At 40.6% G+C, this 27,648-nt stretch overlaps 1 protein-coding gene across 1 annotated transcript; it reads right to left on the bottom strand.

Moving 5' to 3' along the window:
• Nucleotides 1-27,648, bottom strand: LOC133481081 (low-density lipoprotein receptor-related protein 8-like). The gene is given in 14 exon segments (XM_061780000.1): nt 1-1,671; nt 1,674-1,947; nt 8,647-8,792; nt 9,608-9,799; nt 9,897-10,038; nt 10,348-10,487; nt 10,826-10,944; nt 13,944-14,159; nt 15,792-15,963; nt 18,878-19,003; nt 20,137-20,256; nt 23,907-24,287; nt 26,223-26,348; nt 27,292-27,648. Coding segments are annotated over 14 exon segments (2,244 nt in total). The 5' UTR covers nt 27,353-27,648; the 3' UTR covers nt 1-1,642.

The following is a 27,648-nucleotide window of genomic DNA, read 5'->3' as shown; positions in this document are numbered from 1 at the left end:
TGTAATTATCCTGTAGAAAACAGTTTATTTCTTTCCATTCTATTTCAATATGTTTCTATACAATACAGTGCTATTTTTCTTTATGAAAAACAACATTTTTGGGGGTGGGGGGATGGTACCCATTAATGGCATTTGAAATTATTTAAAAGAAGACACTTGATTTGTTATACTGTACGGGTCGAGTTTTGAGCTTGGTCACAGAACGGTTAAAACTTGCAACCAACCAACTTTACAAATGATGACTTGAGCCGGGCGAGGCAAAGGCCCATCCGCACACAACTCTGGAAAACAAAAAGGGACAACTTTAGTTTGTGTCATGAAGAAAGATGGCAATCTTAAAACTGCCAATTATTTTTATAGACAGCAGACATAAGCTGCAGTGGGCGAACATGTTTGAGCGGCGGTCAGATTAGGGAAACAAGTCATTGTGCGGAAACGGCAACTGAGAAGTGCCACAAGAAGAAGTTACATTGTGACGCTATTTCTCAGTTGACCTGACCACTTCCTGAGATTGTGTGCTGGGCTACAATACTGATACAGTTGAGTTGTTACGGCATGTGTTGACCAGTGATAGCATTCATTGTGACATGTTTTTGGTTGTTTTTTTTAGATGACTATGGGAATAATTGTTTGGGGGGTGGGGGCAGGTTTCAGTGTAAAAGTCATTTAAATTAACAAAACAAATGTACAGTACAGTAGATGACTCCATGTTGACACATCAAGCTGTGTACAGTGGATTTGCAACGCACATGAAAAAAAAAAAAAAATGACAAGCGACACTTATAACAAGGTACGTGACTTCCTTTTAACCGGAAAAAAATCAATTTGTCTGAACAAAATATCCATGTATCCCAGCTAATTGCGGGCAGGAGGCGGGGTACACCCCGAACTGGTCGACAGCCAATCGTAGGGCACATATAAACAAACAACCATTCTCACCTACAGGCAATTTAGAGTCTTCAGTTAACCTACCATGCATGTTTTTGGGAGGAAATCAGAGTACCTGGAGAAAACCCACGCAGGCACGGAGAGAACATGCAAACTCCACACAGGCGGGGCCGGGGATTTGAACCCTGGTCCTCAGAACTGTGAGGCAGATATGCTAACCAGTCGGACACCGTTCCACCACTGAACAAAACATATCCAAAAAAACTATTAAAAAGATGAACGTTAGCGTGTCCCAAGTAACTTCACAAACTCATTTTTAACTGCACATTTGTACACCAAATTTCTTACTGCATGCATTGATTGGAACCAATCTTTTTTTTTTCTCTCTTCTGTCACAATATAAGCATGAGTTTCAAAACAAGAGTCTGTATGTGTAAATGAACAAAAGCTTGCCTTACAGGGAAAGGTTCAAATTTAAACTATTATAAGAATTTGGAGCTTTACAGTTTTAATCACACTGCTATTATTTTTTTTAACTGTGTATACTGCATGTCGCACAAAGGGAAATTTAATGTACACACTGAGGAAAGATTAGACGTGTAGTATTGTAATTATTATTGTCAATCTATCCTGAACAGAATGATGTATGTACATTTCCATGGATTAATTTTTATAACACTTGCTGAAAAGTACTTTGTTCCCTTTCATATGTACAGGCACTGATTTATTAAAACACAAGTTTGAACTTTACTTCTCAACCATCAGTTGGATGAGGAATGTCATTGATGCTTGGGAACGACTGTCCACTTCCTCTGTGAGAAGAAAACACATGTCCATCCTGTGTCGAAGGCGCCTCCTGAGCTGCAAGCGGCGTTGGACTGAGATTATGTTGTACTCTTGGGCCTTTAGCTTGGCATAGTAATCTGAGAATTTGTTAAAAAGGAAAGAGATGGGCATTCCGTTCAGGATGATTCCGAACGAGATGCAGCCAAAGGCCACGACGCGACCCAGGATCGTCACAGGGACCACATCACCATAGCCCACAGTGGAGATGCTGACCTAAGAAACATAAAAAGGAACAGGCCGGTTATGATTCCCTTTTCGTAAAAATTATTCATTCAAAACGCTCTGCTCAAGAATCCATCCATCTATTTTCCGTACCGCTTGTCGTCACAAGGGTTGCGGGGGTGCTGGAGCCAAGCTGACCTTGGGCGAAAGGCTGAACTCTACACCCTGAACTGGTTGCCACCCAGTCACAGGGCACATGTACACAAACAACCATTTGCACTCACATTAACACCTATGGGCAATTTAAAGGCTTCAAAAAACCTACCATCCATGTTTTTGGGATGTGGGAGGAAACCGGAGTGCCCAGTGAAAACCCATGCAGGTATGCCAAGAACATGCAAATGCCACACAGGGGAGGCCAGATTTGAACCAGAGTCCTCTGAACTGTGAGGCAGATGTGCTAACCAGTCGCCCACCGTGACACCTGCTCAAGAAACCATCCACCCATTTTCTATAGCGCTTACCCATATTTGGGTTGCGGCTGAGCTGGAGCCCATCTCAGCTGACTTTGGGAGAGAGGCAGGGTAACACTATGGACAATTTAGTCTTTAATGAAGCTAACTTTCAGATTCAAATTCAGAAAACTTTATCCCCATAGGGCAATTAGCTACCAGGCATGTTTTTGGAATGTAAAAGGAAGCGGGAGTACCCGAAGAAAAGAAAAACAAAACAGGAGCAAAAGGAAGATGTACCAACCAGTAGGTCACCATGCTGCCTGCTCAAGGATCCACCAGTGGTGAGCGGTCAGGGCCAGCAAGACCTTCCCTGCTGGCCTAAACAATATCAGAACCACTTACCTACATTTACAACCAAAAGCATATATGTTCCATTGTGTTCATTTATTCCTAGCAGGCTATTTGCTGCATTTCTCTTGGCTTTACTGCTTTGAGTTATAGATGGTAAAAAAAAAAAATTGTCTTACCAGATTTCAGCTTCTATGTGCTGCCATGTCAACCTAATCTGCCCATGGGCTTGAGAATCACTGTATATCCTGAATGTTAGCAATGGGACCGTTTCTTTAGATTTCAAATTTGTTTCTGTTTACAAACTTCCTTATTGTCAGGCATCTGCAGTCATGGGGCTTGATGTCAAAAAGCATAGTGGAATTGGCCTCATAAGCTTAAAATGGGAGGATGGGGAAGTAACAGCAGTCAAAACGCTTCGTTTGGACAGTAACAGAATGTGAGGAAAACAAAAGTGACACTTGGAAATGGGTAAGGATGGGGACAGGAGTTAAAGATGTTTCTGTTTCTTGTTCTAATGGCAACACCTGTTATTGTCTTTCTGAGTGTAGGAGACGACTATTCGGGGAGACACAACAGCACCAGGTTGAGGCATGACGTCTATTCGAGTGGAGGCCATTATATGAGGCTCTGGAACAGGGGTCACTAACGTTGTTGCCCATGGGTACCTGGTAGACCCCAAGGATCCCAAGGATGGGTTCTAAAAATAGCTCACTAGTGATGGGACATTGCGATTTTTGAGGAATGTTGTCGAAGTGATCATTTGAAAATGCAAACACTGGCAGAGATTTATAGAAATAGTCCTGCATATTTATTTTTTGTCTCCTAATTATTGGGAAAAATCATTAACATCAGTGTCTTCCCATAAATGAATATGATTAATTATTAATCATAAAAGATTGTTAAAGGTACTTTGAGGAACATTTATTTCAGAAGTGTGTGTCAAACTGGTAGCCCTTTCGCATTAATCAGTATCAAAGAAGTAGATCTGTTTCGAAAAGGAGAGTGTCCCCTGATCTAAAGTGTCGAGTAAATGGCTTCAGCAATAGACACTGGCTGCTTGTCAACTTAGCGTTACGTTGTTTACATTCCCTCAATCATCATCCCAGTTCCTGCCCTTTTCCAGGCAGTTTCTATTGGCTCTTTCCTGGATGGATGTGATACATAAGGAGTTCATCTCTTCATCTGATTAACTCACAAAAGGTAGAATTTCTGTAGATGAGAACCAGTGCCTGTCTACAATGTAGTGATGTGTTGTATCTATACTTACAGCAGCCCACCACCAGGCGTATGGAATACTGCTGATAGGAGAACCCTCGGTTTCCCTCTCTGCTGAATGCAAGAGAGCAGAGAAAGTAAATATTCCCATGGCGATGAAGAGCAATATGCAAGAGGCCTGCTGGTAACATTGGCGCAGGGTGAACCCGAAGGCCCTCATGCCAGTTGAATGGCGGGCCAGCTTCAAAATGCGAAATATCCTCAGCAGTTTGACCACTTTTAGGACATGACCCAAGTTGCTGAATCTCGACAGGGTCCGTAGGTCTTCGTGTGTGTGCCCGTCCTCTGAGCCAAAAGTGGCTACCAAGATGATCTGGGCAAAATAAGGCATGACTGCCACCATGTCAACAAAGTTGAGCCCACTCTTCAAAAAGAGTTTGATGTTCGGCGTGGTGGAAAGGCGAGTTAAATACTCCAACCCAAAGAACACAATGGTGATAATCTCGACCCACTCCACGTGGGTTCTGCCCCCAAATTGATAGTTTTGAAGCTCATCCACCGTGCTGAGAGACAATGCCACAATAGAAAAGAGGACAAAGAGGTTGGAGACCACACTGAACGCTTTCGCGCAAATTGAAGAGTAGGGATTCTCCACGATGTTCCACAGGCGTTTCCGAATCTTTCCAAACAGCATGTCCTCGAATAACTCGTCGTCATACTTGATCTCGATCTCAGCCATGAGTTCCCTTTCCACCTTCAGGTTGTCTTTCATTTCATCCACCTTCTCCTCAAACATCATACAACAGCAGTGTGTGGTGTCCTTTAAACTCAAACCCCAGTATGCCATCTCCTCCTCAAAGTTGATTGGGCACATTTGCTTGATGACCCACAGCTCTCCGCTGGCATAAAAATGGCAGATGTGGTGGAAAAAAGCTGGGTCGTGGTCAAAGAAAAATTCATTGTTTTGAAAGGAGTAGTCATCACAGAGGGTGATGAGTTGGGCTCTGTCTGTACTGGCTGCAAGACCGCCGATGCGGGTGTGAGGATATTTCATGGCACACTTTTTGGGGATGTGGAAAACTTTGCCGCCAACATTAACCTTGATGTCAAGTTGCTGTTTGGGTTTCTCTTCACCTCCCGGGCACTCGGGAGTGTCCAGGTTCTCCAGAGAGCTCCAGGCTTTCACTGCGTTCTGCTGAGAAAATGGAAACATCTTCTTGTCTCTTCCATCCTTTGACAGGCAGTTGATAGTGCTGCGACGACTTTGCAAACGTTTCTGCAGCCTAGAGCAGTCTACAGCCATTGCACCTGTGGTTAAAAGCTGGAAGTCAGCGTTGGCGGCGCAGAACAAAAATAGAAGAGCATAACGGGAAACCCAACAGGAAGGTGATTGTCTTGGCACATGCTAACTTGCTGACTTTTCAAAAACAATCCATGTCGTCTCAATTGTACTGGTAAATCCAGTCAGTGGCAGAGTTTCCTGTTTCCTGATGAAAATCCGCCTGTGCAGTCACCTCGCTGAGGACACGAAGGCTTTTGATGTGTTAGTAGAACAGTCACAGAGAGTAAATGGTTGAGCCACATAATCTTATTGGTGAGTCTCCAAGTTTCCTTAAGAAGTTGTAAATATAGTGGGGGTAGGGGGATTAGCAAACCAAGTTGATTTAAGGATTTTTGAGAGATAAGACAAAGGGCCAGTTGAGGACCGGTGCTTTTGGTTGTTGCTCCCATTCAGATGCTCCCATTTTTGTCCCAAACTTAAGAATAACAAATTATTATATTAAATATTTGATAGTGAGGAGAAGCGGCTCAGAAAATGGATGGCTGGATGGATCAATATTTGTTGAAGAAAACACTCTCACAAGAGCACACTCATCCCATTTATGTAAATATTTTATTATAGCTATCCATATTTTTAATTTGTCTATTCTTCAGTGTTGTCCAGTGAGAGATATTTATAAAATGTGAGGCGTGTACTCACTTTTGTGAGGTAATCTATTGAATTTTTGTCATCTTATTCCAAGGATACTCATGAGGTCTTAAACATTAGGGTGGGTACGCATAATCTGTACTGCTAACAATAACTAGGATAGTAAACACAATTGTGTAATCATTCCACATTCAGAAGAGAAATCACACCAGAATATAGCAATGTCGCTGGTGGGAAAAAATTAGCACTTTCCATCCATCCATGTTCTATAGCACGTGTCCTCATGAGGGTTGCAGGTGACCTGGAGCCTATGCCATCTTACTTTGGGCGAGAAGCAAGGCACACCATGGGGACTGGTCAAGCACTTGAACGTCATGAAATGTTTGCCTTTTCAGATTATCTTATTGTAAACAAAACATTTTTGTAAATGTGGTTCAGACAGAGATAGTCAGTGGGATAGCCATGATTTCAAAATACCTTTTTTTTTTTCAATTTGTTGACAAAACCATGAGGACGCAGGAATAGAACAATATGGGTGGGCCCAAAAGGGAGGCACCCAACAAGATAGGGTGGCTGACCAAGGACATCTACAATCCAACAAACAACAGAAAACATGCTCTAGGGTGCCTCGAGAGAGTGGGTGGATTAAAATAGTTACAGATTATGATCAGAAACAGAACACCACGTTTTCACAGTGAACCGGATGTCACCACCAGGATGTATTTCTTTACAAGGAAGTGAAGAGGAAGAAAGACCTAAGAAAAAGACATTTTATTAGATTTATTCTTTACAGCCAATTTCATTCATGGTGCAAATAACAAAAGTGCAACAGGACATATGTAAATTAAATAAAAGCCTCTCTTTAAATAAATAACTAAACACAGCAGTTTGTACCATAATTTTTGTTATGCTTTTAAGTTTCTTGTACAGATCAGATTTTTGTTGTATGTAATTTAGACAAAAAAAAAAAGAGACAAAGAAGACAGTTACACGTGGAAAGGGATATTTCACTGGGCACCAACCTAAGACCACAGAAACTGAAAACTACATACAATTCACAAAATGCTCGTTAAAACATCTATAATACATGATGACAAATCTGAGGCAGATGGCCCTTCCTGTTAGGGGAATGAAAATAATAATAAAACATTCATTCACAATCTGTATTCTGGATCAAAGGCACCACCAAGTAATTATAATGGGGGCGTAATGGAGGATCTGTCTCCAGTTTTTCCACTTCGTTTGAGCACAGGTTTTGCAACTGACATTACATATTCAAAATCTAAAAACAAAAGGAAAAAACAAGTCGATAACTGAGACAATACTCACAATTGAGAACTTCAATGCCTGGTGTCATTTTCAAGTATCAAACCAACAATCTTATTTTAGCTCTTAATGAAAAAGCTCTGCCTGCTTTATAGCTACAGCTGAAACACTGCTGGTACGTTATAAGCAATAAACTTGATAATAAAGGAACATGAAGGTCTTGAGGTAATGTCAACTACTAGTCCAAGGATAGTGCATAACGCTTTTAGGAGTGACCAAGCTAAAACATTCAACATGTGGAGTCACAAGAGGCGAGAGTAATCGAAGCCAATGTGCGAATGACCTTCTAGCTCGTCAAACCTCTGATTGTGACCTAAAGTCAGTTGTTTTTGGAACCCACGACGAGAACTGGACCACAGCCGAGTGGTCGGCTTGTAGACACAGCAGCTCACCGCGGGTGTTGTGATAATATGTGGAGCAGGCATCCGGCCATGTGTGTCACAGCGTCTTCATTCACTGTCCAAGTCCATCTTAAGAGTTTCCTAGCCGAGGAGAGTGCATGGCTTAGTTGACAGTGAACCGCTTTAAGCAATTAAGGCCGGCACGAAGGAGTCAAGCTGTGTTTAAGGGACACTTCTTTGGAGGAAACACTGTACGCACTTTTGGGGTACAGTGGAACCTTAAATTGAGATTAGCTTCGGGATGGTGGTTGATAGATTTGTTTGCATTTCCCCACCCCAAATTATATTTTAAAAAAAGGGAAAATTATTGAATCCATTCCAGGGTGAAATATGTTTTAATTGTACAGGCTCTTTTTAAAGTTAGAGTTTAACATTTAACATTAACTGTCATACAAGAAGGAGCTAACCGCTGTTTAATATCGTGTGTAGTGACCCTTTGACACATGGCAGAAGTAGAGGGAAATGAAGGATTAAATTCTTATCATTAAGACTTTATGCATCAAACTTAACATTTTAAACTGTCACAATTGTATAAAAATAAATAACAATGATGATATTGTTAAGAGTAAGCACAGCTAATGTACTGAATTGGTGTACATTTTTTATTACTTTATTGTTATTGTTTACTTGTTTGTGTTACAACATAATAATTTTAAAAAAAAGATCCCCACGAGATTATTCCTTTTTATCATCACCGGTACCCCTCTGTTGTACTATCATAAAAACAATAGCCCACATAAAATTCCCCTATATTCATTATTATTTTATATTTTGCAACACAGTGCTATTTTTCTTCATAAAAAATTGTGGTGTTTTTGGGGGGTCTGGAATTGATTAATGGCATTTCATTTGATTTCAATAGGGGACATTGATATCTGACTTAATTCAGTTACAAACTTGGTCACAGAATGAATTCAGCTTGTAAGTCAAGGTACCACTGAAGTCCAATCAAGTCAATAAACACTTCAGTGATGCACTTACAAACATCTAGTGAGCTTATGTGAAATAGAATGGTCACTCCTTCTAGCCATAACGTGTTAATGTGCGTGTGTGTGTGTGTGTTTTGTCTTGCCTTGCCGAGACATTCATGTGGACCCTGGATGAGCGGGTCCTGGGACTCTTTGAGGGAGAAGCTTTGCGCTGTCAAATTCCTAGCGGGCCGGAACTCCTCTCTCCACCACCACACAACTGCTCCCACCAGCAGCACACTGAGGAAAACTGGTAGAAACACAAATGTTACACTACTCATGAGGAGGTTTGGGTGACACACTTGACATATATGACACCCCCCAACTCGTTCTCCTTTAAGCAGGCAAACATTCAAATAGCTTTCAAGGGAAAATAAAGATCAAAAAGCTGTCGACTGAGAGTGGACTGTGTCAAAAGCACCGCAGAGGCAGTACGGTTTCTGGTTTTCCCTCCTATATTTAGCCTCTCGTGTTCTGTTTAATCAGTCGGATGACAGCTGTATGAATGCACCATTACATTTGCTGCATGGCGAATGTTTCGGAGTGAGCTTGGCTTGCATGGCAACAGTGTTGTTACAGCTCCATTCTCAGAGCAGATCAATCAAACAGACAGCAGCAGGTCTAGCTTTAAATATTCGCCCACTATTTGAGGGATGTTGAGGGATGTTGGGGAACAAGGGAGTTCCGTTCGTACTCAGCGGTGACATAATCCGAATTTGTCAAGTCGGAATGCTTCGTAGTCTATCACTAATCTAATCTAAACACTCCAAGGCCATAAATGTAAAACAAATGAAAAACAGTAAGTACGTTGGTAACTGAGTGTGTCTTCTTGTGCCACAAGATGACATTCTTTTGCCACCCACCGTTAGGAACTTCAAAATGTCGTTTGTTGGGACAATCGTAAACTCCATGTTCATGTTTGCTGCTGTCTGTTTGGCTTTGACCCTTTCCAACAGTAGGGGAGTGTCATTGCATCCTTCCTGTCATTAAATTGTTATTTTCCTCTGAATCTTTTTGCCCCAACAAGAGGAAAATTGAAGCTACAGAAAAATAAGACAGGCTTACCAATTAGAGATAGGATTCCAGCGAATCCAGGATCAGACAAACGTGACGCAGGAATGGTGCGGGAAATAGCAGGAATGTCTTTCGATCGATTGAGCCCCATTCCAGTGCAGCGGAAGCTGGGAGTCTCCGAAAGGAGGTCAACAACACACTCGTGTGTGCACACGCTCCCGGGACTGCCGCACGCAGCGTTGCCTACGGACAAGTGGAACACACTATTAGTTTAAAAGTAGTGGCAGCTGTAGGGCCTCAGTAGATGGAAGCATAACGACATTTTATTAATTGCTCATACTGTTAGGTTGAAGCGCAGGCTGAATGATGGCAATGCCGCTTGGTGAGGTGACATTTGTCAGAAATAGTTGGAAGTCACTGCCACTGTGCTTGTTGGCTCTGCAGATGGAGTGTGTGTCTCGGTCACTCCAGTATACAAAAGCCTAAAGCAGAAGGCACAAGGTACAACAAATAATTACAAATAGTTTGTAGTGGACAGTGCCTACTTGTATTACACACAACGACAGACCCACACAAAAAAGAAAATTACTCCAAAATAGCATTATTTAGTATTTACACAAACTATTTTCCCAACAGAAACAATGCTCTCTATTAGCAGATAGAGAGACAGATCGAATAATTGTGGTTTAGTGTGTTGTCTTGTTATTAGAGTTTTGGAAATAATGTTGCAAGAAGGAACAATCCTTCCTTTATTTATTTGTTTACGTAACATTCCACTATAACCTGTTTACCTCAAAAACAGCCAGACCAAAAGGCTGATCCAGATAGCCGTTTGACTCAACCACCATTTTCCGGTGACGCCCATCTAGATTCACTCTGGAAATGCTTCTCATGCCCCTATCAAGCCAGTACAGCAAACGGCGAGGCATATCTAGGGAGATCCAAGTCATGCGGGAACTATGAGGAACTTCAAAGGTCAAGTGCAGTTGTATATCACTACAAATTACAAAGTCAACAATAAACATTTTAATGAATAAAATAAATGTATCACTCTGATTGTGTCTATCATAATTGAGCACTCTTTTTAATAATAATATATCTCATTGGATTGTGATCACATGGTGTGCAAAGCCTTTTTGGGGAACCTGCCTGTGTGAGATATTTTAAAAGGAATAAGGATCCAACGTTACATTGCACAATCTGCGTTACTTTTAATTTCCCACTCTGGATGAACAAAGTATTGATCTACCTACTTATCACAAAACTTACCCAGAGTAAGAGCGACCGGGTGATTTAATAGAGAAGTGACCACGCTCATTGTGTCCTGGCCATCCAAGCTTGCCCTCTCAATCTTTGGCGAGCTACCACACTGGGCCCAGAAGAGTAATCTGGAAAACAAAAGCGGTTCAGTTTTATACTTTAGCTAGTATTAACTATGATGTATGCTACTCACAAAAAGTTAGGGTTATGTGGCTTTTGTGTGAAATTACAGGATTAACCTCAAGTGCATTATAAACTTTACAAGTGAACTTAATTTGACCTTTTCTAAACTTTGGAATGCACATCCATCGGTAACTGTTCAATGATTTATTGCTTTTTGCGCAACTTGCTTTTCTCTAACAAGGGGCTTAACAACAAAATTCACAACAGGAGTTTCTTTTTTTTTTTTTCCACATTTCCAAGGATGTCCACTTCTATGCCCTTCTGTGACTCTTCCACTCTGTTGCAACCTGCTGGTGACACAGACACTAAGCTCATGGGCCTCTTCCTTCTTAGACCATCCTGTTTGAAGCCTTGCAGTGGTGAAGTACTGTTGATCAACTGGTCTCATGATGTCAAAATGTGAACAGCATGATGAAGAGGACTGTTAAAATACAATTTCAGAAAATGTATTGACCATTCACAGATCAAACACCTGTTGTGAATTTTGCCTTTTTGTTTAAGAGCAGAATGTTGTGCAAAAACTAATGAAACAGTTGGACATGTGATTTCAAAAGTTTTGAAAAGGTCAAGTTTACCTGTAAAGGTTATAGTGCATTTAAAGTTCCTTCTGAATCCCTAACGTTTTGTGAGTAATCCATGTCAAATATTCCATTAATCCACAGGTATCAAACTGGTGGCCCGGGGGCCAGATCTGGCCCGCCACGTAATTTTATGTGGCCCGCGAAAGCAAATCAAAATTGCTCATTGTGTTCTGGTGTAATACCATTGAGATATTTGCAAGCATTTTTTGTTACCAATCCCACTTTGAAAAGAAATGTAATAGTTCAAATACATGTTTTTATAGGCTTCTGATTTCAAAACTGGTTATTCATCAATGTGTTGTGAGTACTGTATGTAATTACAGTATATGAGGTAATCTTTCATTTATATGGGTTCACAGTTATCACGGCCGTCCGAGGGAAATCATAACTACGATGTGGCCCGTGACAAAAATGAGTTTGACACTCCTGCAGCCATGGGGTTGGACCAAATTTTATTTTGAAGTTAATAATGTCTCCCTGGATAAATACTGCATTGCGTCCTGCGTACAGACGTCATACTTTGCATATACAGTGAAAATAAAAATTCTACACAGCCCTGTTTAAATGCCAGGTGTTTATGACGTAAAAAAAATGAAAATAAAAAAAAAATGAGAAAGATAATTTCCATCTGACGTAACCTCTACTGTAACCTATATTTAAAAAATTGGGAAGAAAATTAATATTTGAGGGGGGAGTAAAAATAAACAACTGAGATCATGTGGTTGCACAAGTGTGCACACCCTCTTATAACTGGGGTGTGGCTGTGTTCAGAATTAACCAGTAACATTCATACTCATTTTAAATATATGTCAGCACACAACTGTCACCATTCAAAGTGCCTCTGATTATCACCAAATAGTTCAGATGTTCTAGGGCGGTTTGTGGGCGCAGTGGGTAAGCATACGCCCTGAAACCGGAGGGTCGCTAGCTCGTATCCCCGCCCAAGGGCATATTTTCGTTGTGTCCCTGGCCAAGACACTTAAGCCACACTGCCTACAAATGAATGTCGTTGTATGTTTGGTGGCGGTCGGGGGGCCGTAGGTGCAGAATGGCAGCCACGCTTCTATCAAGAGTGCCTCAGGGCAGCTGTGGCTACACAAGTAGCTTACCATTACCAGGTGTGACTGAAGAGTGAATAAATAATGCATGAAATTGTAAAGCGCCTTTGAGTGCCTAGAAAAGCGCTATACAAATGTATTTTCAGTAAAAGCCTGAAGGCATTGTACTAAAACTGACTGGTATTTTGAACTGTTCATAATTCCTTTCACATTGACAAAGGCCCTAGTTCCAGCTAAAGAAAAACAGTACTAAAGTATGACGCTTGGTGTGGGGCAGTGTCGTATTTATGCCAAACATACCTTTTTAGATTACGACCAAAAAGTTCAACCTTAGTTTCACCATATCGTAACACATTTTACCACATGCGTGTGAAAAGTTTCCAAAGTACATCTTTCGACATATGGTCAAAGATAACAGATTGTTGTCACAGATCATAAACAGCCACCAGATGCTGGAAATTCCAGCAGCTACTTTCATGTTGCTGTCGGGCTTTTGACAGCCTCCTAGACCAGTTTCAGAGGGATTGCCAGTTCTTGGTAAACTTACGGTTGTTCCATACTTTCTCCACTTGATGATGACTATCTTCACTGGATTCCATGGCATATTCAATAACTTTCTGCTGACTGATACCTTTGAACAATGAGATCCCCCGGATGCTGGAATAATATGCACTTTATTTGGATTGAATCAGAGGCAGTTTAAATGGTGGCAGGTGTGTACTGACTCCCATTTAACATGACTGAACATGATTGGTTAACGCTCACCCACAACACCAGTTATACGAGGTATTCACACTTGTGAAACTACATCCTGTTTTAAAACCCTTCACCCCTCCAATTGAGTTGTACAAGTTATAGGTCACTTTGTTGGTGGAAAATGTTTTGAACAATTTCTAGGTCTATTTTTTTTTAACAAAAAAAAAATTGCCATTTGAAAAGGGAGAGAGTGGCATCCCCCTCCCTGGGTCCCCTGCGGGATGGGGTTTCCGTCTTGGCACCCCCTTGCGAATGGAAGGGGCCGGGCCCACCCTTCCTTAATGTGCCGGCTCAGCAACTCCGTACACCAGTTGACTAAGACGCATGTGATATGGTGTTCATTCACTGATAAGTTCCATCGACACGCTATAGGCTTTAATTGCTTGTGCTGCAATAACACAGGTTATAGTATGGGATCAAGTCACAGGTTCTTACAGGTGCTAAGACACTATAAAAGCATCCCACCGCACCACTCATAACACCCACAGGATTAGTCCATTAAAAAAAAAAAAAAAAAAACATTAAAATCATAACAACTAGCATTCCTACCCATGTAGTGGGTCCACCGTGAGTGCACAAGGTGTGTCCAGTCCTGTGATGAGTTGGCGCTGTGTGGAGCCATCAAGTAGACTGACATTAATGGAATCACTCTTCAAACTGGTCCAGTAGAGAAGATGATGGATCCAGTCTACACTCAAGCCTGAGACAGGACTGGGAACCTTCAGTACCAACGTGGCATCCTGGGCCTCTCCACTTAAGTGAACCCTGAAATTAATATCAAATCAAATTTAATGTATGAAAAAGCAATAAGTAATGATAATCAACAAATTGATTTGCTGCGAGATGGAGAAGATGTAGGACGAATGAAACTCAGGCTTCTTACTCTGTTTCGGGAATGTTGAGATTCTGTTTTGACCAATGTTTTGATTTTGTATTGTACTCCTTTTCTAACATACTCGAAATAAACCTACAAACTTGACCAAGCAATAATTACATTTAGGTTGAATGACTTCAATACCAAACCAACTTTCTTTGGGTAGCTAAAGTTAAATGTTGTAGCCTTTTTGACAGCCGTCTTTATTTTGTAATTGTCAACCACTTTTTACCTAAGTTTCTCTCTACAATAAAGTAAACGAACAGACTGACCGTCAATACATTTCATTTATTTTTCTCAAAAACATCTCTAACTCAGGAATGCGTGGACAATTTTAATTCATATTTCACGTGTTTACTGAGGCACCTTAGAGACAATATTACATCCTAAATACTTAAAAAAAAGTTGGTTTGGCAAAATATGACCCCTTTAAAGACATGCTTTAAGTGTTTACAATAAACTCAAAACTAAGACAATAAAGGTAAGCATCATCTCTGTGCTTTAGTAACGAATAAGGCGTCTTCTCCAACAGTGTAAAAAATGGATGTTAAGTTCACTGAAGACTGAGTGTGAACTCAGTGTAACTTAAGTGTTGTGTAATATGTATATTCAATAGTTTGAATTGGTGCTAATCATTTTAGTTCGAAATGTTAACTAGGCTCCAGAAAAGATTTTGAACAACTTTTCGACCCGCACTATCAGGGTTGTGAATTATTGCATCGCACACAAAGAGCTTCTTTGATTATTTGTAACCATTGCAAATTTACACTACGCAGAACATAGTGCTGTGCTGGGTGTTTCTGTTTGTCCAAGTTGTCCAAACGTTATCTGGCTGTTCCAGTGGCAAGCACACCGGGCTTGAGTTTTTTTCTATAAAATAAATACAGTCATGCCACAGCGGGCAAGCCTTAACCCAGCCCACGTCACGCACTTGTGTTTTAAGGTGTACGTGCTGAGTAAAATTCCATCAGCTGGCCATTCCTGGTGAATATAAATAATTGCAAAGATTATTTATTATTATTATGACAGCAACTAGTCAATGACGACTTTCATCACATTAGTGGCAACTTAAAACGTCATGCTATTTCAAATGTACACAGATATGTACAGTATTTTCTATACATTTTACACTTGCAATTGTCTTTTTTTGTTCAACTCCATGAACATGCTTAAAAGGTTTGTTTTAATATGTTTAAGTGTCTTTCAATACCTTTAAACATGTTTAGAGAGTGTGAGAGGGCTAAAACAATTTATTTAAATGTGATTTATATGGTCTCTCTAGATGGCAGCTTTTCACTCAGCATTGTATAAAAGGGCCAAAGACATCTGGGCTTGTACTGTATATTTGCTTTGCACTATAGCCACTACCGGATATACACCGGAAAAAGGATTAAGAGAACTCCCAGTGTGTTTACAATTGGATCTGACTTGTTGTCCTTGTGCAGGAGTTTCCTTTAACCACCAACACACACTGTCAGACAACGTTTAGGTGTCCAGTGCAGGCAGAGTCTCTACTCTGTTACCTGTAAACAGACCCCTGTCCTTGCTGGGCCAGGTACAGTGTGTTGTTAAATTCAAAGGCTGCCACAGGCCCAGGTCCTGGTACATGTACTGCCAACATCCTGGATGCTGCGCCACCAAGGCCCATCTCAACGATTCCATTAGACGTGGACACAAGCAGCTGGGCATCAACCCCTGGAGGGACACACAGTACATTAAGGAACATGAATAAATAAGAAACAAATAATCTCTCCATCTGTAAAAGCTGACAGTATTAACATTAGTATTACTAACATTCCGGTAGTCGTGGACTGATGGGCTAGCATATTGTTTGGACCCAGTCAGGAGTGAATTAAAATTTTAAGGCTGAAGTCCATGGAAGCAGGGAAGTCGACTGTTATCGTTAGCCGCTAGCTAGGCGCAAAACTGGTTTCGCTTACATATGTTTTCACTCTCTCTTTGGTTTCATTGATTTAAAAAAATAATAATAATAATTGTGGGCACAGTGAACGACTGGTTAGCACAACTGCCTCATAGATTTGAGGACCCTGGTTAAAATCCAGCCTCGCTTGTGTGGAGTTGGCATGTTCTGCCCGTGCCTGCGCACTCCGGTTTCCGTCCACATCCCGAAAACATGCACAGTAGGTGAATTGAAGATTTTAAATTGCCCGTAGGTGTGAATGTGAGTGTGAATGGTTGTTGGTCTATGCATGCACTGCGATTGGCTGGCGACCAGTTCAGGGTGTACCGCTCTCACCCAGAGTCAGCTGGGATAGGCTCCAGCACGCCTGTGACACTAGTGAGGATAAGCGGTATGGAAAATGGACGGAAAAAATATTTTTCTTGGACCAGCGTATGGCAAAAAAGTTTTGTTTGACCTTTCAAGCTCCACTGCATTTATTTGTAGATGCAATGTCAACTGATTCGTCTCGTGACGCTTGAGCTTCGAAATCCTAAAAACTCATACACAAACAAGCCACAACTCCAGATAATAGACCTGGACGGCATGGTGGACTAGTAGTTAGGCCAGACGCCTCACAGTTCTGAGGTTGCTGGTTCGATTCCTGGCTCTGGCCTAGGCCTGTCAAAATACAATTATTACTATATCGACTTATCGTTCAATAAATAAAATGGACATGAATGTTTTTACAGACTCAATAAATTGTCATTGTTGTGGTGAGCCGGCAGCTAGTTGGACAGCTGTGTCATTAGCAGCTACCGGGGTCGTGGAACACCGGGGACCTGTGTTGGCTTTGTCCAATATTCCACAGCCATGTGCAGAGACACTTAAGGGAAAGTGACTTGTTTATTACGTCGCTAGCCCGGAAGCTAACGAGCTAGTGAGCTAAGAAGCTAAACAGCTCGCTCCATCGCAGCGACGTTAGTTAAAAACTCAGCACCTCGCTCCGAGTTCTCGTGTGTGTTAGTCCCTAATCATACACACACCGGAAAGTTAACCGCCCAACCACACAGTCCTGCAGCTTGAGGGCTGATTTTTCATGATTTCAGAGCTATTAAAAAAAAAAACACGATATTATTGTTTATGTGATAGTTTTTTAGAAAATATACAATCCCCAAAAAATGTGTTATTGTGACAGGCCAGAGTCTGGCCTTCCTGTATGGAGTGTGCATGTTCTCTCTGCGTCTAAGTGGGGTTTCTTCGGGTGCTCTGGCTTCCTCCCACATTCCAAAAACACGTATGTCAGGTTCAGTAAAGGTTCTAAAATCGCTCTTAGTTGTGAATGCGAGTTTGAATGTTTGTTTGTGTATAGGTGCCCTGCAAGTGGTTGGTGAACAGTGCAGGGTGTACACCACCTCTTGCCTAAAGTCAGCTGGAATAGGCTCACCTCTTCCCTAATGAGGACAAGCAGTATAGAAAATGGATCGATGGATAATACAGATTTCTTACAAAGTTATGAGCACAGTCCCATAACAAGCTCAGAACAAAACAAAGCAAGTGTTTTTTCCAAGAGAATGACTTAACTGAACGTTAATGTCTTTGTTAATATGTATTTGTGCAGGTCAGCTTTACAAGACTCAAAAGGTGGAGCCACCTTTTCCACAATTCAAGTGTACTTGAACAAACCTACTACATGTAAATGACTGACTAAATGTGCAATGCAAACATGATGCCAATGGATAAATCTTGTTCAAACGCCATTACTCTTGTGTTTCTGTTCTGTTTAAGACCAACTGCACTTCAATTACCTAATAAGTTACACCACAGTAAATCTGGTGTAGAAGGTCATACCAATGAGGCCAAATGACTTAATGAATGACTTTTACAAATCTAGAAATAGGGACAGCTCTCTCCTTTTACTACCGTTTATCCTGTCCAGGGTTATGGGTGTGCTGGAGCCTATCCCGGCGAGAGGCGGGCTACACCCTGAACTAGTTGCCAGTGAATCACAGGGTACATACACTGCATACACAAACAACCAATCACACCTATGGACAATGTAGCGTATTCGCTTAGCCAAACAAGCAGGTTTTTAGAATGTGGGAGAACGTAAGATAGAGAACATAATCAGAAAGGGCCGGGCCAAGATTCGAACCCAGAAACTGCGAGGCAAATGTGTGAAACCCATGCAACACCATGCCGGCAATTCCTTTTTCTTTATGCTGTATATCAACTGGCACCATAAAATGTTATGTATTCAGCAAGTGTCACAAGGTCAGGATCCATCTCAGCAGTGTTGATGCAACCCAAAATTTTAAAAATCAGTACAATTTTGGATTTGAATTCTTACATTTTTTTTTTTCAGATCCAGAGTTATTTCCCATGAGTTGTTATGTTGAACTTCTAGTGATTTGGAACATTTCTATTTAGAGGTCTGTGCACTTTTGTTGCCAGCAGTTTAGACAATGGCAGTGCGGTGGGTTATTTTGAGGAAACAGTAAATTTACATTGTTAAGCAAATAGTACGCTGACTAATTTATATTGTAATAACCTGTCATTTATTAAGTGTTGTCTGATTAAAGAATATAATACAATGTTTACAAAAATGTGAGAGGTGTACTTAGTTTGTGTGATACTGTAACTATGACTTAACATCCCAAAAGAGTCTGACAGGAGGACAGGGCAATGGGGTCAATATGTGCTGCTCACCTTTGGCCTTGCAGTCTGTGCTCACAGGGGTCATGTGATAGCCCTCGAGGCAGTCACAGACGAGGGTCCCATTAGTGTAAATGCACAGCTGATCGCAAACGTCGCTCTCCAGGCACAGGTCCACCTCTGTGTGATGAAACAGAAACGTGTAAGGATGGATGTATGGTGGACCACCACCTCCCCCTACTGTGCCTCTGAACAAAAAGTGCTTAGGAGGGTTACTGTCAGCCGGACAGACTCATAATATTATATAATAATACAGTGAACCCCCCGCTATATCGTCGTTCAATGTTCATGACCCCACTATAATGGTGATTTTTAAGTAATCCATTTTTATGGGGTTTTAGAGTAGACGGAAAAGTCCGAATTTCGAGTCGTGTGCCTTCAGAAGTAGTAGCAAGCTGTATGAAATATGATGGGCAGCACTGAAAGTCTACTGAGAGAGATGCAGCGTAATTAAGAGGGAGAAGAGGAGGACGCGCCGTTAGCGTAATACCAAGTTTTGCCATTGTAATTCGGCACCCGCGGATTCACCCATTTGCAGATATTTTTTTATTTTCTTTAAAAAAAAAAAAAAGAAAAATTCTCCTTTTTGGGGGAGGGAATTAACCCTGAAAAGGCTTTTTGGCAGTTTATCCCTGCTTCTTCAAGAATTTTGAGGGTTAAAAATATATCAAATAAAAAAATTCCTCATTGCAACTATAGTGTGTCAATTATTCACAAATTTTCACTATTCACGATCTTGCCCTAACCCTGTCCTCTGCGAATAGTGGGCATCAACTGTATTTGTAGGTGTTGCTGCTCCATGTGTGTTCAAGTAGTAGTAGTTTGAATGTTTATAATTACGTCTATAGCGTTTCACAATGTATGTTAACATTAAGCTAATTTTCTTAACTTATGTGTCAGTTTTAAAGTATTATTCAACTGGGAGTGAGAAGCCGTTTTAAGCAAGCACGCTTTGCCTCTTACTTGGAGAGTAAGCAAGAGAGTGAGAACAGGCGCTTAAAAATACTTGTTTGTTTGAAGTGTGTTTTAATAAGCTTAAAACCTCTAAATATTAATGTCCATTTACAAGAAACATTTTACAGTTACTTTTAGTTGGAGCCCCGTGATGATGAAATACTACTATATTTCCAATTTGCCAGCATAATACACTACATTGGCGAATATATCGTCACACCTGCCATTACACGCACAAGAAGTGAACATGGAAGAAAATAGGCCCATGTATAGTTTTTAGTAACTTGTGACTAACTCACCTTCACAGTGACTATTCCCGACAAGCCTCATGTGGTCAGGACAGTCACAGTGGAAGCCCATCCCTGTGTCCACACAATGATGAGAACAGCCGCCATTATTGACGAGGCACTCGTTCTGCTCTGCAATGACAAACGTTACATCATCGGCACTTTCAGGAAGTACTGCACTGGCAGAATGGAGCCTGAAGCAGATTTAAAAGATAAACAAAAAAAAAACACTGTTCTGAACACAAGCAGGATGCGTCAAATTTTATTGCCACGATAAAAGTGAAATGAAAATTAAATTTGACCTCTGCGCTGATAGTATGATTAGTGTACAATGTAAGGGAATCAAATATGACAAAATAGTATGGAGTTTACATTGACAACAGTCACAGAAAAAAAAAAAAAAATTAGCGCACTCTTGTTTCTTAAGTGTTGTTCATTTTTAATGCCTGGTACAATGACGACATGATGATGATGACAACAAAAATAGCTCATAACAGTTTAATTTAAGAGCTGACATCTAACCATTTTCTTGATAGTAACCAAAATCACTGGGAATACAATTAAGCATTTCAAATAGGACAAATGGAATCAGCTATATTTTGTTGTGTTCATTGTATTCTTCAGGTAATATAGCTTATCTGGTAACAGGCATTAAAATAAACAAAGTAAGAAACAAAAAAATGGTATAGTATTTTTTTTCTGTGAGTGTATGTAATAATTGATAGGGTGCACAAATGGAAATCCAAATACTTCATTTCTCTCTCTAAAAAAAATGTTTAAAAAAATAATTTTAAAAGTGCCCGGTGACGACATAATCAAAAGTGTTACTTTTTATATTACATTTACTTTGATTTATCTGCCAATAGTTACTTTTTTGCTCACGACAACCAGATCTTAATATTCTTTTGATATTCAAATATGCTATCTATGCTCAGGCAACAGATATTTAACATTAACCAACTACAGTGCTTGGGAACATGAGGCAAGTCAATAATCAAGATACGTGATTCAGTCACGGTGTATGTCATCAGTGTAGGCCAATTTTCAGCCTTTGAGTAAAGACTAGTAAAACAGACGAAACACACTATATTCTTAACTATCCATTACTTCGAGCGCAACGCACGCGCGGTTTTGAAAATGTGCTGCAGTTCACCTCTAAGTGTCGCTACTGCGGTTATTGGCTAGGACACCACAGGGCGGAGTTTCCTCTGCATCTTTTTGGGCCATTTCCGGTAGCCGTTTTTACTTTCCTTTCAGTAACAAGGAACAAAGCAACAACAATGGCGACCGTGGAACAGCGTCTGCTAGAACAAATGGACCTAGATGACCAGATGATACGTTTAATAAAGCTGCAAAAACTATCGAGAAGGCGGCAGCGTAGATGGTATGTAGATCCAAGGGGCACCGTCATCACAGCATGTGACTACAACGGACCAATCACGAGAGATGATCTCCGCGCCGTTCAACGTGCAGCAACAATTTTTGACGTGCGCGCGTCAAGCTACGCAGAGGGCCCGCGCGGGGCAATTCGTCGGTCACGTGACGCAATGCGGGCGTCGTCGGCGACCCTGATGAGGACAATTTAGCCCGACAGAAGATGCGTGTGTGGGTTATACTGTGCTTTAATGAACAAAACAGAGGGAACGAACAAGGAAATTATTAGTAGCATTCAGTACTGCTGTTTCTCCCAATGACTAAAAGAACAGAATGATGACAAAATACCACACGTTCACATGGTTTTGTTTACCTAATTATGTAGCACATGGAAAGGCAAACATTTTTTGAAACAGCTCTCAGTATGATATAGATTTGAATGATTACATCTCCAACGGCGTCCATCAAAAATGGACCCCAGAGTGTGACTGCGCCGGCCTCTGCAGGCTGCCTTGAAATGCTTGTCACTGTTCAAATGGTCAAAGACCTTTTTAAAGTCTCTCCTTTCTTCTGCTCTGGAGCCCGACCAATGCCGATACCAATAATGTGGGCCAAAAACAAAAACAAAAAAAGCAGATATTCGACTTATTGGCCACTAAGCAATATAAGAAATAACAACAGTGACTTATACACAGCATATATAATGTACAATGAACACAAATACCCAAAATACAATTCAAGACAACGAAACAGAACACTATTAAAAATAAATAAATAAACATGATCTTAGCAATATGAATTACTCATTTTTACTAGCTACTGATAAAACATGCATTACCTTACTGACTTAAAACAGGCGACTGAAGTCGATTTTTTTTGTAACAATGTGGCTGCTTTCATAATATGTAACATGCAGTTACAACTAAATACATTAGTTTGAACCCTTTAAAAATTATTTTAATGAAGACTAACTTGTAAATTTATGACCCCCAATAAATTCTGCCTGGCAGCATAAGTGGGACGCTTTATAGTAGACTTACAGTATATTAAAAGTGGACATGGGAGTTATGTGACAGACTGTTCAGCAATTTATTGTGGTCATACTGTCCATAAAAGGACGTGTCATGGAACTTGTTCAGACACTCAACATAATTTATTTTTACTAGTTTTTACTTGGACCGGTTTTAATATTCTATTGTCTAATTATATTGTGATACTTCCAAGTTGTAAGTGAAGGCATCATTAATAAATTAATAATTTTCTTGTTCGTGCCTTGAACGTAACCTGAATCGAACCGCCGCAGCTGAGGCAAAGTGAAGAGCTATTGTAAACCTGTTACAAATGTTTTAGCTTTAAAAAATAAAGCTACTGTCAAAAGGCAACTCCTGCAACGATTTGTACCTTGTTGCTACAACAGTTATGCTGCATATATATTTGTTTGTTTGTTTCAAAAACACACAACTTACACAACTTTAAATTGTTGCATAACCTGATAAGACGACATATTGACATGATCTAACAGGATGCTTCTGTGAGGACGTTATTAGCCGAGATTTAAACCCTGAACCTCAGAAGTGTGAGGTACAGTGGGTACGGAAAGTGCTTAGGGTCATTGTCTTGTTGGAAGGTGAACCTTCGGCCCGGTCTGAGGTCTTGAGCACTCTGGAGGAGGTTTTCGTCCAGGATATCCCTTTACCTGCCTCTTCAGGCAGTTCCTTTGAGCTCATGATTCTCATTTGCTCTGACATGCACTGTGAGCTGTAAGGTCTTATATAGACAGGTGTGTGGCTTTCCTAATCAAGTCCAATCAGTATAATCAAACACAGCTGGACTCCAATAAAAGGTATAGAACCATCTCAAGGATGATCAAAAGAAATGGACAGCACCTGAGTTAAATATGAGTGCCACAGGAAAGGGTCTGAATACTTATGGCTCTGTGATATTTCACTTTTTCTATTTTAATAAATCTGAAAAAAATTCAACAATTCATTTTTTTTCTGTCAATATGGTGTGCTGTGTGTACATTAATGAGGAGAAAATGAACTTAAATGATTTAAGCAAATGGATGCAATATAACAAAGAGTGAAAAATTGAAGGGGGTCCGAATACTTTCCGTACCCACTCTAGATGTGTTCACCACTTGTCTGCCATGTTATTGAACAAGGTTCAAAATTCAGAATGTCAGAAAGGGCTTCTTTTTTGTCTTAAAATGGGCAGATGTGGTCGTGTTATCATTTTAAAGGAGACAATTAAAATTACTGTGTGCAGCATTGACAGTTCCCTTAGGGAACTTTTTATTCAAGTTGCCAACAAGAGTTGATGGAGTTGACTATACAGTATGTGACTAATTGTCCTAATGCAATTGATATATGCCTAAAAAAAGAACATAGTTAGAGGTCTTCTCTTACCACAGTTGTCCTCGTCGCTTGCATCCGAGCAATCAGCTGTGTTGTCACACCTCCAAGTGTGGAGGATGCACTGCCCGTCGCCACAGTCAAACTCGGACGCCTGACAAGAGGGAGCGCTCTGCGGGTGGGCTCGCCTCAAACCGCATAACTCCTGGATCTCATCCCGCCCGTCTTTGCAGTCCACACGTCCGTCACACAGCCTGAGTGTGCTCAGGCAGCCGTCGGACAACCCGCAGGAGAAGAGGCCGGCGGTGCAGCTCGGACAGGAGTCCTCGTCGCTGCCGTCGCTGCAGTCCTTCACGCCGTTACACGACAAGCGTGCGGGAAGGCATCGTCTGCTGCTAAGGCATGAGAACTCATCCTTCTTACACTTCAGCTGACCTGCAGGAAATCCCGGGCAATACAGCTCAAATCAATAAGCTTAGATCCTTGAATGAAAACCTCAAAGAGCATCACAAGTCACCATTAACTTAACTAAAAATATCAACCATTTTAACATTTTATATTAAAAACGTAGTGGGGCAACAGAAAAAAATATTTAACACGCCTACGGGCTGATGTGCTTTATTAAGTCAATTATAATTGCTCTTCTAACAGCAATGTTAAAAAAAAAAACACCATGACAACAAATATCAAGCGTGACTTTGTCCATCCATTTTCTGTAGCACTTGTTCTCATTAGGGACATGGATAAACTGAGTCAGAATGGATTCATTTTATATGAATATTGAATGCATTTAAAATACAAACTGTAAAGAAAGAAAAGGCTGCACGGTGAACAAGTGGTTAACACATCTGCTTCACAGTATTGAGGTTCCATGTCCTGAATCTTTCTGTGTGGAGTTCGTGTGTTTTCCCCATGCTTGCATAGGTTTTCTCTGGATACTCCGGGATCCTCTCCCATTGCAATCACGTGCATGTTAGGTTACATTCATTAAAGACAATGAATTGTCCATAGGTGTGGATGTAAGTGTAAATGATTGATTGTCTATATGTGCCCTGTGAGTGGCTGGCGACCAGTCAAGGTTATAGCTCAAAATCAGCTGAGATAGGCTGGAATTGGATGGATGGCTGGCTGGCTGGCTGGAAAGGAAGTGCGTTTGTGGATCAGTGGGCACGCGCATTTATTTTTTAGACAAATGTAACGCAGATTCAAGTTGGGGGGAAAAAATTTTTAAAAAATGTAAAAAAATAATAATCATACGTTTCTCCCTCCATCCGCTAGGCAGCACTGTTGCTGTCTCCTTTGAGAGCACAAGAGAGAGAGAGAGAGAGGTTTGAGAGCGAGCCACTGTGATTATTTAAACACTGTAATAATAAGCTGTTTTTTGTATCTTGCCGACAGCTGTGGAAGGTGATTTCTTTATATTTGACTTGCTAATGACGGGGCTGCTGTTTGTCCACCTTGTTCAGCCATGGTCAATTTATTGGGGATTTCAGCAGAATCAGACCAGACTGTTGGATTCCTATAAATATGACTTGGTGATCCACAAACGCACTTTCAAAAATTCACAAGCAAAATTGAACAGTTACAAATGATGAGTCATGATAAATGCATACACAAATCAAAAAACATGTAAATCACGGATGTATTTGGGAATTTGAAAAACGTGCAAATAATTTGTGGATTTGAAAAATACATGTGAATCGTAATTATATTTGTGAATTTGAAAAACACGTGCAAATAATTTGGAGACATCTCTCCCCCCATAGAGGTACTCAGTAAGGTTTGTTTATCTGGTAACATCAGCCCAACAGACCTTCTGTGTGTCATTGCTGCCACATTTAAATTAATTGGCCCATAAAGCGAACTGTATCAGATGTGCAGGTGAGTACATTGGCCTTAAAAAAAACCTGCAATGCACTGAATCCACAATAAATGACTTTTGATACATAAAATTGTAATTAGCACAATGACAGATAATTGTGAAAAAATTCACTGATGTGTCAAACATCTGCAGTGTTGCACCAACTACTGGCGAAGAGGACTGACTTGATGGCACTTTTTTTTTTTTTTTTGCGTAAAGTACCAGAGGCTGTATCCGCAGCGTTCACGAGTACTCAATACTTCTAAATAAGGACAGTATCTGCCCGATACGATACCTGGTATCGGTACTCGCCCATTCCTACTCCTAACGGTGAGGCAGAATTGGTGCCAGTAGATTTAAGTTTATGGGTTCAACAAGTACCTTTGGAATTCATTTAAGAGGATTATTAAGCATTTTCCCACACAGAAACAGCACATTTGAGATTTTGCACTCTAAACTCAGTCATTTTGTGTCTCTGGTCTCACCGGGCCCAGCATTATAACACTCACCACAGTGCTGTTCATCTGATCCGTCATCACAGTCGTTGTGTCTGTCACAAAGCTTTTCACTTGTGATACATGAGCCATCGTTGCACCTGAACTCCAATTGCTCACGGCAGGCAGGGAGAGTGTAACCTGCAGCACCCAAACAAACACTTTTTTTTTTTTTTAACTGTACATGATCGCATGAGATTACCACCCAAGACAGTTTGTTTACTTCATGGATATTGATTATCTTGTAGGAGCACAACAATGAATATGTGGTTAGGACTAAACTGTTCAAGCAAGAGAGACAATGAGATATATAAAAAATGAATTCCAATCCTATTTGCTCATTTTGCATCTGGGGCTGCTAGACAGGACTCATTTTAGCACTTTAACCTTTTCTAATCGATGTGAAGTTGTACTCATAAACTTAACAGATTTTGTGAGATATTTCCAATTTAGGGGAAAATATGTCTGATGACCGAAGGAGGAAAATCTCATTTTCTTTATTGCCATTTTTTTATTTTTTTTGGGTCACAATTGCGTTTTCTTAAATACCTTGCAGTTTAATTTGATACCCATTTTTTAAAATAAACAAATGCGTTTGCCTCATCACACATTACACATTCTTCCAGGGTATGTAAACCTGTATAACGCTAAATGCAAGTCACAGTATTGCTTTAAGTTTCACCTCCATGTTATCATAACATGAGCGTGTTATGAAAAGCATTACTTAACAGTTCTGCATTTTTTTTCTAGTCGTTTACAAGGTTATCGATAAATGGTACATGCAAAACGTAACACCACGACCCCTTGTGACGTCAGTAATGCTTTCATCTACAATTTGCACGTGCACATTTATACGTTCTGCATTAAAGCAAAATGGACCTTAATGCGTGCCAATGTCCTGGCGGTTAACAAAACCCGAGAAAATGATTAAATCCAAACCACGCTTGCAGAAGTTAAAATGACAAATTCATTCAAACTGATGGTCTCGTGTCAATTTTTAGTTCTTCAAAACCAAACAAAAACGAACAAACATAATGCACGGATAGGTTAGTGCGCAGTGTGCCTAAACCGTCAAAGAATTTACCTGAAATGTGATGCTGGGTGATGCAAGATATCAAGATAAATAAATGTCCAAGGTGTCCCATGCTCCTTCATGTCCTCCAGTCTCGGCAGCCGGCGCGAAAATATGACGTCAGAGGCGCTGCACTGACCTCTTTTGGGGGGAAAAGTTTGACAACAAACTTGTCTGAAGATGTTCACGCACCCGGAAATTACTTTAAAAATGTTTTTTGTAACTTGAAACAAACAAAATATGATTCTAGGTTATAGCCACAAATGTACACTCAAAAAGTTGCAGTAACGTGTGCTCCTCGACTTCAATTTGCTCCTCCAGTTAAGTCACTGCGGTCAAGCCAGCCTCCACTCGGAAAGTAGCAGTCAA

Source organism: Phyllopteryx taeniolatus, chromosome 7 (assembly GCF_024500385.1).
Source record: "Phyllopteryx taeniolatus isolate TA_2022b chromosome 7, UOR_Ptae_1.2, whole genome shotgun sequence".
NCBI classification, from domain to species: domain Eukaryota; kingdom Metazoa; phylum Chordata; class Actinopteri; order Syngnathiformes; family Syngnathidae; genus Phyllopteryx; species Phyllopteryx taeniolatus.
Note: the sequence above shows the minus strand (reverse complement) of the source record. Positions and strands in the feature narration are given on the sequence as shown.